We start from the raw sequence: 11,660 nt of genomic DNA on the forward strand, positions 1-11,660 counted from the left end.
ACTGTGTTCCATAGTGAATAAGGGTCGTCGTGGGTTGATGACACTGTGTTCCATAGTGACTACGGGTCGTCGTGGGTTGATGACACTGTGTTCCATAGTGAATAAGGGTCGTCGTGGGTTGATGACATTGTGTTCCATAGTGAATAAGGGTCGTCGTGGGTCGATGGAAGAAAAGGCAGAATGCTACGACGATAGGGAACTCATGGCCATGCTCTCTCTGCATGTACTGTATGATACACAACATGAAATGACTTGCCCAACGTTTGATGAAACAGCTGTTAACTTGTCCAATGTATCTGTTTTACTGAACACTTACACATTGATGAATTATACTGCTATTACATTTCAATAACGCAGGCAAAGATCTTATGGATTGAATCAGAAAATATCTCACTTTTCCTTTCAGTCCCTCCATGTATTCACGGTGCTGCTTCATACTACCATGAACCAAGCCCTTTCAGTGAGATTATTATCATCACACTGTGGATAAAGGTACAGGTAGCTGTGTTCATTTCATCATCAAAAATAGCGACCAAAATTGTCGTCAAAAACATATTTTTCTGGGGCAATTGACGCAACTATATCTGACTAAACAAACCCAGAAAAAAACTGTAACTAAACTAAATAGATTTTTCATTTCTGTTGACTTAAACTGTGACTAAAATCTGGCTACTAAGTGGACTGGACAAGGGTTTTTGGAACGATTGAGAGGTTTTCAGTGATAAGCACCATTAATAGTAGCAGCACAGATGAGCAGTGCTGTTCTGTTAACAGACAGTGGGAAGGATATGCCACACCCGTCACACACAGCCTGCATCAGCTGGTGAGCTACGGGGGACAAAGCAATGAGTGTGGGCAGACAGGCTTCGCTCTGGCTCCGCCTCAAATGATACACATGGTGCAGGCGACTCTCTTGCTTCTCCGTAGCTAACCAGTCACCACCAGCCTTCTAGTTAGCTACCCTTTGTCTGGTTAAGAAACACAAGCCGCTTTACGAAATGATTAACAATGGCGGCATTAAGTTTAATAATAAAACGATAGTCTAGCTCTGTTTTTCTCTCCCTAAGTATGGAAAAGTAGGCTGTCTTTTTAAATTGTAGTGTCACTCAAACCTCCGACTTTCTCCACTGCATTTCATAGACAGATTCTGTAACCAATGTAGCCATGTCTCCTTCTTTTCCTCGGCTTAATTCTATCCCTTACGGTTCAAAAGATATGACCTATAATACCATTGCTACTTTTTTCTTTCTTCTTTCTGACATGCATTTGGCGGCGGCATTTTACATTCAGGAAGCATATCGCGGGCCATTCTAAAACTAGGCTACTTGGGGACCGGACCGTTAGACATCGGTTTAGGCTACACCTTGTTCTGTCATGTTACCTCATTAGCTAGCTATAGCTAACAACCTGGGGACGCGTTCAGCAGGACGCAACGTTTTGGAACGTTCAGATAGAAGAAACATGCCTCTCTGACATGATGAATAAGGAATAATGTAAGCTCTATTCAGGACATTTCCATTTGCAACATTTGAGAATGTATTTCAACTGACCGTAGCCATGGTAACATTATCAGTAGCCTGTATGCAAACATTTGGTGGCAACAGAACAAAAGGAAAAAGGATAGCAAACCATTTCTTTCCACTACACTATATCTGACTGGGTAAATAACTTTATTCTGATTTAATGACTCAGACTTGAACACTTGGACCAGGTTTCGAGCACTGGGACTTGGACCAGCCATAGGAACTCGTGACTCAACCATCGGTGACTCGGCCATCGAGCACAAGGGGACTCGAGATTTAGTGACTAGGAGTCACTAGACGTCACCGGGCCAAACAGTTATTAGCCCCCATTCAAAGTCTTTAGCCCCAGTTCTACTTCTGGACATCAGTGTCTGGGGAACGGTGATAACAATGTTAATGATGGAGGTGCATCCCATAGTGACGGAGGTGCATCCCATAGTGACGGAGGTGCATCCCATAGTGATGGAGGTGCATCCCATAGTGACGGAGGTGCATCCTATAGTTATGGAGGTGCATCCCATAGTGATGGAGGTGCATCCCATAGTGATGAAGGTGCATCCCATAGTGATGGAGGTGCATCCCATAGTGATGGAGGTGCATCCCATAGTGACGGAGGTGCATCCCATAGTGACGGAGGTGCATCCCATAGTGATGGAGGTGCATCCCATAGTGACGGAGGTGCATCCTATAGTTATGGAGGTGCATCCCATAGTGATGGAGGTGCATCCCATAGTGATGGAGGTGCATCCCATAGTGACGTAGGTGCATCCCATAGTGATGGAGGTGCATCCCATAGTGATGGAGGTGCATCCCATAGTGATGGAGGTGCATCCCATAGTGACGTAGGTGCATCCCATAGTGACGGAGGTGCATCCCATAGTGACGGAGGTGCATCCCATAGTGACGGAGGTGCATCCCATAGTGACGTAGGTGCATCCCATAGTGACGTAGGTGCATCCCATAGTGACGTAGGTGCATCTCATAGTGACGGAGGTGCATCACATAGTGACGGAGGTGCATCCCATAGTGACGGAGGTGCATCCCATAGTGACGGAGGTGCATCCCATAGTGACGGAGGTGCACCATAGTGATGGAGGTGCATCCCATAGTGACGGAGGTGCATCCCATAGTGACGGAGGTGCATCCCATAGTGACGGAGGTGCATCCCATAGTGATGGAGGTGCACCATAGTGATGGAGGTGCATCCCATAGTGACGGAGGTGCATCCCATAGTGACGGAGGTGCACCCCATAGTGATGGAGGTGCACCCCATAGTGACGGAGGTGCATCCCATAGTGACGGAGGTGCATCCCATAGTGACGGAGGTGCATCCCATAGTGACGGAGGTGCATCCCATAGTGACGGAGATGCATCCCATAGTGATGGTGGAGGTGCATCCCATAGTGATGGAGGTGCATCCCATAGTGATGGAGGTGCATCCCATAGTGATGGAGGTGCACTGCTTTCATCATTTTGAAAATGACTAGATCAAATCCTTATTCAAAAGACAAAAATGTGACTAAGACTTTGTCAAAACTACTAAGAATAGACTAAATTTAAAAAAGAGCGCCAAAATTAGCACTGCTAGGTAGCGTACATTGTTTTCTAAAAGCAGATGATTCATACATCACATGCCGATCAGACAGTTGCCATTACATAGGTAGTATCATTTCTGAACTGGCAACAATGAGGGCAGCTACATCCACTCAGCAGCAACACAAGTCTACAGCTTCAGACAAGACACTCCACAGACCTCGGGAGCAGAGCAGTTTATGGCTTCGTATTGTACAACAGAAGCGACATCGCAGAACATTAGCCGTGAACTCATCTCCGAAGAGGAGCAAAATAAGGGAGGTTAAATTAGGACATCCTGATGGTGCCTTAACAGCCCAAACAGGTTTCTTCAACCCGACCTGCCCTCCACCTTCTGTCGGTCTGTTTTTGTTGGTTTGTTGCTAACCCTAATCCTGTTGCATGTGCTTGCATTAATGGCTTTACATAAACCAAAAGGGGGGAGGGAACTGTGCCGCTCTGTTGGTGTGCCAAGTACCGATCTCTTGGCGACATTGGTGATGCTGTGGGTAGTGCCAGCACTGCAGGCCCTAGAGGAGAGGGGATGTAGGGCAGTGACAAGGATGTCTGGTGAAATCTGAAGGAACGTCCATCTTGTTGCCAGGGAAAGACAGCGAATTCTCTGGATTTACCAGTTCGTTTTCTATTGGCTGATCATTCATAACAACACTAAGTGAATACGACCAGCTCATCCACTGTCAGTATTAAGTCAGAAACCAAGGGATAGTAACAGCAACAACAACAACAACAAAACATCTTTAATCCATCTTCATTAAAGGCATTCCTGAGGTGTGGAGGATACATTTGATTTGATTTGATACATTCAATACCGTAGATCGTCTTCTAGAAATACAGTTCTCTGATAATTGGACTACTGCACTACTAATGGGTCTAATTTCCCTTAGCAGCCCATCTCCTCAGGACAAAAGCGTGCTTTTGTAGTTTGCCGAGTCGCTGACCCAGTCCCCCTGCCATTATTCTGGTTGGCTGATCACTAACACACGAAGCGTTCAAGAACAAAATGACATCACTTTTACAGGCAGTTCCACAGCTGGCCAGCGCACCATCAGGTGATCTCAGAGCCTCCAGACTACACACTTACCCAATGAGTGTGTAGTTGGAACAATGAGGCCCTCTCGCCTGATATGAACCAAGCCCCCCAGTCAGTATGACAGTCTCAGTGAGAGAACATTGGAAAATCCCTGGCAACAGATTCACAACAGCTTGGCATGTTTCGTCTTCTGGCTTGTAAGAGGGAACAGGACTTTCTGAAGTAATTACCAACTGCGTGAGGCAGTGTTTTGAAGAGCTCGCAAGCTTTTCACTTACAAAGCAGTGTCATGACCCACTACAAAATGAGAAAATGACAACCACGTCAGACTAGGGTGTGGTTCTGTGCCAATTGGGAGACTTGAGAACATTCAAAACCCAGAGACTTTAGTCAATATTTTTTGTGTTTGACAACACCGTTATAGTTATATACTTCTGTATGTGTGTGAATTATTAAACATCCATTTAGTGACAGCAAGTAAACAGTATGTCACATTGGAGTAACTTTTCTTCTTTCAATCAGATTACAGGATCATTATTAACCGTGTAAAAGGTCAACGTCATCTTCGGAGGAGGAAGCTTTACTTCTGTTGATCCAGCTTGACACCTGTTTTTCAGGTTACCCAGCATGCCTGAGTTACTCTTTGACATTATCAAGTCCCGCACACCACACAGCACACTATCAGTATCATTTCCCAACAATGGTAATTCAGTTCTATAACGTCAACCTTCTATAACTCATTAACCAACCACATCCTTAGATGAGGTTTGAGTATTCTGATTATTTTGCTCCAGGCTTCAGATCTAGGATCAGTTTCCCTATCCAAATCCTAACCTTAGCCATTAGTGGGCGAAATGCAAAATTAAAACAAGACCAGCGTCTAGAGGCAATCTACTCCCTTTGGCTCAGCAGAGCTCTAAGTAAGTATGTCAGACAGTGTCTCCTGTATCTGGGCAGACGTCAGGCTGTGTTGATAAGAGAGATTGATTGGTTGTGACAAAGTGATGTGTCATGCACCTTCACACACTCTACTAATAACCTGCAACCCCAATTCCACTTCCTGTCTCCAGCCACCATCACACTTGAACTGTCCAGTATACGAGCTGATGACAATAAGCACATCACAATGCTTTATAAGAACACAAGAGCCACAGACCAAACTGAAATGGAAACCAGCAGTGGAAGATCAGACATTTGTTTATATCCCTTATCCTTTTCCTCATCCATATGTTTAGCTTTTTTTCCCTGCCGGTTGACATTTTTGCAGAGGGTGTTGACAATCCTTCGACCCAGATTCTTGGCAGAAACATTTCCTCAGATGGTTTTGAATTATATATATATATATTTTTTACGGCTCTGCATGGTTAAACTCTAAATTGTAATATTGTTCCAAGCTATGTCTGAATTTGGTCTATGTTATAGCCTACAATCCCATCTATGTCTTCTACACAAGACATCTTCTTCTCAGCACCAAGGATAAACATTCACTTTCATCAAAGCCTTAAGTCAAGTTTGAGCTCTATTAATAGCCTCATGGCTGCAATAACCACCCTGCCGGCAGGGACTACCTCTTCGGTGTTAAGTTTAAACAGGCAGTGGTGACATCTCATGTCTAAGCACACAGAGAGATTGTTGAACAGAAGGAGGTTAGTTTACCGTTACAGAACTGCAGCAGTGAAGAGGTGTCATAGAGGCTGCTGTAGCTGGAGAACCCGTCCTCCATTCTGGACTTCCACCGTGCTCCTCCACTCCCTCCTCTCTTGTTCCCTCTCTCTCCTCCCGCTGAGTTCACCTTACTTTCGGTTGCTTTCTACCACCGAGGCTCTTCCTCTATTCCCGGGTCAGGCTACCCGTGTCAGTTAACATGGCAGCCCATTCACAATGATTATGTCACGTGACCTCAGACCCTCCTTTTCTTTGAATGGTCCTGAGGACAAACTCCAAAAGATTAGAGGGTGAACGTCCGGGAAAAGTACAAAACACAGGTTCTTGCTCCTCTTCTCCTCTTCTCCTCTTCTCCTCTCTCTTCTCTCCAGTTGCAGCTGTGTGGCGTTAAACCGTGTGCTGATCTCAACAAGAAAAACAGATTTGAGAGGCTTGAGCTGTAAGTGGAGCTCTGGCAGCAGAGACTGTGTGTGTGTGTGTGTGTGTGTGTGTGTGTGTGTGTGTGTGTGTGTGTGTGTGTGTGTGTGTGTGTGTGTGTGTGTGTGTGAGAGAGAGAGAGAGAAACTGTGTGTGTGTGTGTGTGTGTGTACGAGAGAGAGCGAGAAACTGTGTGTGTGTGTGTGTGTGTGTGTGTACGAGAGAGAGAGAGAGCGAGAAACTGTGTGTGTGTGTGTGTACGAGAGAGAGAGAGAGAGAGAGAGAGAGAGAGAGAGAGAGAGAGAAAGAGAGAGTGTTTGTGCGTGTGAGTGTGAGTGTTTGGATAATGCCTTGGACAGAGTTCCCCGGCCCGGCCTTTCACTGACTGTGGACGAGTGAGAGCAGAGGGGGTTGGGCCTCTTTCAAAACACAGATCCTCCCTCTTGCCTAGAGAGGACACAGAGAGTGAGCGAGAGAGAGTGAGCGAGAGAGAGTGAGCGAGAGAGAGTGAGCGAGAGAGAGAGAGCGAGAAAGGAGAGAGAGAGAGGAGAGAGAGAAAGGAGAGAGAGAGAGAGAGGAGAGAGAGAGAAAGGAGAGAGAGAGAAAGGAGAGAGAGAGAAAGGATAGAGAGAGAGAGAAAGGAGAGAGAGAGAGAAAGGAGAGAGAGAGGAGAGAGAGAGAGAGAAAGAGAGAGAGAGAGAGAGAGGGAGAGAGAGAAAGGAGAGTGAGAGAGAGAGAGGAGAGCGAAAGGAGAGTGAGACAGCCTATGATCACCAGAAAGGAAGGGCATAAAGGGAAACAAGGAAGAAGCTAGGTTGCAGCTAGTAGAAGGAAATGAAATGTAGTAAGTAAGAAGCTGTGTTGTTTTTCAGCTCTTCTAGCCTGCTGTTGGAAACCTTCCTGTCAGAATAATAATCCAAAAAGAGTCAATGATACGAGAGAAACTGAATGGAAATGAATAAATATAGAGTAAAGCTCTTTCTCGGTTTCAAAGAGAGGAATCCAAGAGAAGAGAAGAATCCAAGAGAAGAGAGGGATCCAAAAGAAGAGAAGAATTGAAGAGAAGAGAAGAATCCAAGAGAAGAGAGGGATCCAATAGAAGAGAGGGATCCAAGAGAAGAGAGGGATCCAAAAGAAGAGAGGAATCCAAGAGAAGAGAGGAATCCAAGAGAAGAGAGGAATCGAAGAGAAGAGAGGAATCCAAGAGAAGAGAGGGATCCAAGAGAAGAGAGGAATCCAAGAGAAGAGAGGAATCCAAGAGAAGAGAGGAATTCAAGAGAAGAGAGGAACCCAAGAGAAGAGAGGAATCCAAGAGAAGAGAGGAATCCAAGAGAAGAGAGGAATCCAAGAGAAGAGAGGGATCCGAAAGAAGAGAAGAATTCAAGAGAAGAGAGGAATCCAAGAGAAGAGAGGAATCCAAGAGAAGAGAGGAATCCAAGAGAAGAGAGGGATCCGAAAGAAGAGAAGAATTCAAGAGAAGAGAGGAATCCAAGAGAAGAGAGGGATCCAAGAGAAGAGAGGGATCCGAAAGAAGAGAATAATTCAAGAGAAGAGAGGAATCCAAGAGAAGAGAGGAATCCAAGAGAAGAGAGGAATCCAAGAGAAGAGAGGGATCCGAAAGAAGAGAAGAATCCAAGAGAAGAGAGGAATCCAAGAGAAGAGAGGGATCCAAGAGAAGAGAGGGATCCGAAAGAAGAGAAGAATTCAAGAGAAGAGAGGAATCCAAGAGAAGAGAGGGATCCAAGAGAAGAGAGGGATCCAATAGAAGAGAGGGATCCAAGAGAAGAATCCAAGAGAAGAGAGGGATCCAAGCGAAGAGAAGAATCCAAGAGAAGAGAAGGATCCAAGAGAAGAGAGGGATCCAAGAGAAGAGAGGGATCCAAGAGAAGAAAAGAATCCAAGCGAAGAGAGGAATCCAAGAGAAGAGAGGGATACAAGAGAAGAGAGGAATCCAATAGAAGAGAGGGATCCAAGAGAAGAGAGGAATCCAATAGAAGAGAGGGATCCAAGAGAAGAGAGGAATCCAAGAGAAGAGAGGGATCCAAGAGGAGAGGAATCCAAGAGAAGAGAGGAATCCAAGAGAAGAGAGGGATCCAAGAGGAGAGGAATCCAAGAGAAGAGAGGGATCCAAGAGAAGAATCCAAGAGAAGAGAGGGATCCAAGAGAAGAGAGGGGTCCAAGAGAAGAGAGGGATCCAAGAGAAGAATCCAAGAGAAGAGAGGAATCCAAGAGAAGAGAGGGATCCAAGAGAAGAATCCAAGAGAAGAGAGGAATCCAAGAGAAGAGAGGAATCCAAGAGAAGAGAGGAATCCAAGAGAAGAGAGGGATCCAAGAGAAGAGAGGAATCCAAGAGAAGAGAGGAATCCAAGAGAAGAATCCAAGAGAAGAGAGGAATCCAAGAGAAGAGAAGAATCCAAGAGAAGAGAGGAATCCAAGAGAAGAAAATAATCCAAGAGAAGAATCCAAGAGAAGAGAGGAATCCAAGAGAAGAGAGAAATCCAAGAGAAGAGAGGAATCCAAGAGAAGAAAATAATCCAAGAGAAGAATCCAAGAGAAGAGAGGGATCCAAGAGAAGAGAGAAATCCAAGAGAAGAGAGGAATCCAAGAGAAGAAAATAATCCAAGCGAAGAGAGGGATCCAAGAGAAGAGAGGAATCCAAGAGAAGAGAGGAATCCAAGAGAAAAGAAGAATCCAAGAGAAGAGAAGAATCCAAGAGAAGAGAGGGAGCCAAGAGAAGAGAGGAATCCAAGAGAAGAGAGGAATCCAAGAGAAAAGAAGAATCCAAGAGAAGAGAAGGATCCAAGAGAAGAGAGGAATCCAAGAGAAGAGAGGGATCCAAGAGAAGAGAGGGATACAAGAGAAGAATCCAAGAGAAGAGAGGAATCCAAGAGAAGAGAGGGATCCAAGAGAAGAGAGGAATCCAAGAGAAGAGAGGGATCCAAGAGAAGAGAGGGATCCAAGAGAAGAGAGGAATCCAAGAGAAGAGAGGGATCCAAGAGAAGAGAGGAATCCAAGAAGATAGGAATCCAAGAGAAGAGAGGAATCCAAGAGAAGAGAGGGATCCAAGAGAAGAGAGGGATCCAAGAGAAGAGAGGAATCCAAGAGAAGAGAGGGATCCGTCTATTCAGGAGAAAAAGAACAGAAACAGATGGAAGTGTAACACAGAGAAGAGATGGAGATTCGCTGAGACTAGCAAAGAATAGGGACTTCTATTGTAGAAGAGTGTCCCGGTCTACCGGTCAAAGTTCAACGGGTAGATAGAAATAGATGACAAGCGGAACAAGGAATCACAGCCGGTCTATTTGTGACATTCCTATCTGCAACATTCCACAATATTTGGCTCTGGAGGCAGACTGGGTCAGAGAGGGATTTGGATCACAAAGTCACAAAACAATGTGAAGTCACATCTTCCCACTCCCTTTTCCCAAATAGCTAAACAAGAAGCTGGTTGAATACAATCAGCATTGTTATTATCAGCCTTCTCTGTCTTTTAAAAGCAGACAGTGTAATCATCAAAGAAGATGTGGAGGTGGAGAGAAGGAAGCGAGGGATGGAGGGAGGGAGGGGGGATGGAAAGTGCCTCTACATTTTGACTGGGGATTTTCTGCAGCCGTCAAAGAAGAGATAGGGGAGGATGAGAAGGAGGGAAGGAGGAGAGAGAGGGAGGAGAGGGAGGGAGGGAGGGAAGGAGGGAAGGAGAAATACTGTCTCTACATTTTAACCTGGGGCTCCTGACTGCAGCCGTCACGGGGGAAAACCTCTTTCAATTATTCATGCACCTGGCGTGGGATGGAAAGAAAAATATATACATAAAGATGACTGTGACCTATATTTACTTCTCAAACACTCCTCGCACTGTTCTGACTCATGATAGAAAACAGGGCCAAAAACATGGATGCAAGAAGAGACAGATTTCAGATCTGTTTCAACCTGGACTGCTTTGTCTCGGAGCACGTTAGCGATTTGTTAGGGGCTTTTCTACTGACCCTAGAACAGACCGGGGCAAGGTATCTCTGGTGGATACTGGTGGTGGAGCGTTCTCTTCTATTTCCCCTCAAGGGATTGCACTGTGCACTCTGTTCTGTTCCACCTAGCTAGTCTACTACACAACAGGATGAAGCCCCTCTTAAGAATTCTATTTTCTGGCAACCGACAGGAGCGAACAAGGCTCTCCCCTGTGTAGTGTTTGTATATCAACGATGTTGGAGACACTACTGGATCTGTCTGTATCACAAACGTTGCAGTGTTGCCTTCAGTCGTCCATGTTTTTCCTTCTGCATCACAATGTGAATGATGGGGGATACCCTTTTGAAAGACGTTTATCGGTCTGTTCAAGTTCATATTGATCTGTTTCTCTCCTGGCATAGTGGTATGTCATACAAATTTACACGCACACAACAACGAATACGAATGTAGACATATGCCTATGTATAAAACAAAGTGGTATGTATTTCCTTTAGATGTCCTCAACTGAAAATCACAATATTGTCTGAGGAAAGCCTATTTAGCCTGTGGCTAAATTAGAATCCAGTCAGATTAGAGTGTATTCTATTGTAGCTCCCCAAGTCTTTATGAGGGCAGTTCTAGATTAGGGAAAGAGAGGGTGAGGTAATACAATGGTAGGGTGAGGGGAAGTGAGGCAGGGTTATCCCGCGGGTGGCACCTGGAGGAGGGATCTACTCCCCTTCACCCCGTCCCCCTCACCCCCTCACCCCACCCTGTCCCCTCATCCTGCCCCCCCGCCCTGTCCCCCCACCCCAACCCCTCACCCACCCTGCCCACCCCCACAGCTTTGGAGCAGTATTAGACAGGGCCTGCCAGTCTGCCAGTGGGCCAGGATTAAAGCCACAATCAAAGGTAGATGGCTGTCCGAGAGGATTAATCCCTTTCTCTATGATGTACCTACCATCTGCCTGGAGGCTGATGATCCCAATGTGTTTTTACTAGAGTGCGTCCCAAAACTAAGTCCCCCTAGCCTTAGTCAAACATTGGAGTCAACCTCAATTTGTACCGTTTGGAGAGGTCTCAGGGCACCCAATATGCTCTAAATGGATCGCAGCCAAAACGTCTGTCTTTGTGTAAAGGTTTTTCACCAAGTGTTCCGGTGTTACTGGGGTGTGTCACACAAATTGCCTAATAGTCAATTATTTGGCCAACCCTAGCCTAGGGACGAGGCTAGGTCAACCCCAATGTGTCTGTTGGAGATCTGAGGACACAAATTAAAACAGGAACCAAAATGGTTTTAGTCTGTCTGATGGGCTGAGAGAGAGCCAGAGTAATGAGGGTCAAGGTTCATGAAGGGGTAATCAGCGGTCTGGGCAGCACACTGTCAGAGCCTCAGACTGAAGCTCTATTCCATCTTACACTGGCTCATCTGGCTGTGAGAGCCGGATAGTGTGAACAGAATAAGGCTGGTGACAGCAGGTCATCAC

At 45.7% G+C, this 11,660-nt stretch overlaps 1 protein-coding gene across 4 annotated transcripts in view; it reads right to left on the reverse strand.

Moving 5' to 3' along the window:
- The window catches only part of LOC115146462 (echinoderm microtubule-associated protein-like 1), an 80,694-nt gene that overhangs the window by 54,531 nt on the left and 14,503 nt on the right, over positions 1 to 11,660 (reverse strand). For 2 of the 4 annotated variants that reach the window (XM_029688555.2, XM_029688554.2), the window contains exon 1: positions 5,803 to 6,418. The exons of 1 other annotated variant lie outside the window; for it this stretch is intronic. In XM_029688555.2, the coding sequence (XP_029544415.1) occupies positions 5,803 to 5,869 (67 nt within the window). In that variant the 5' untranslated portion in view covers positions 5,870 to 6,418. Of the gene's footprint in view, positions 1 to 5,802; positions 6,419 to 11,660 lie in introns of those variants that run through there. One more of the 4 variants, XM_029688556.2, reaches the window with a different exon arrangement.

This window comes from Oncorhynchus nerka, linkage group LG18 (genome assembly GCF_034236695.1).
Source record: "Oncorhynchus nerka isolate Pitt River linkage group LG18, Oner_Uvic_2.0, whole genome shotgun sequence".
In the NCBI taxonomy this organism is placed as follows: domain Eukaryota; kingdom Metazoa; phylum Chordata; class Actinopteri; order Salmoniformes; family Salmonidae; genus Oncorhynchus; species Oncorhynchus nerka.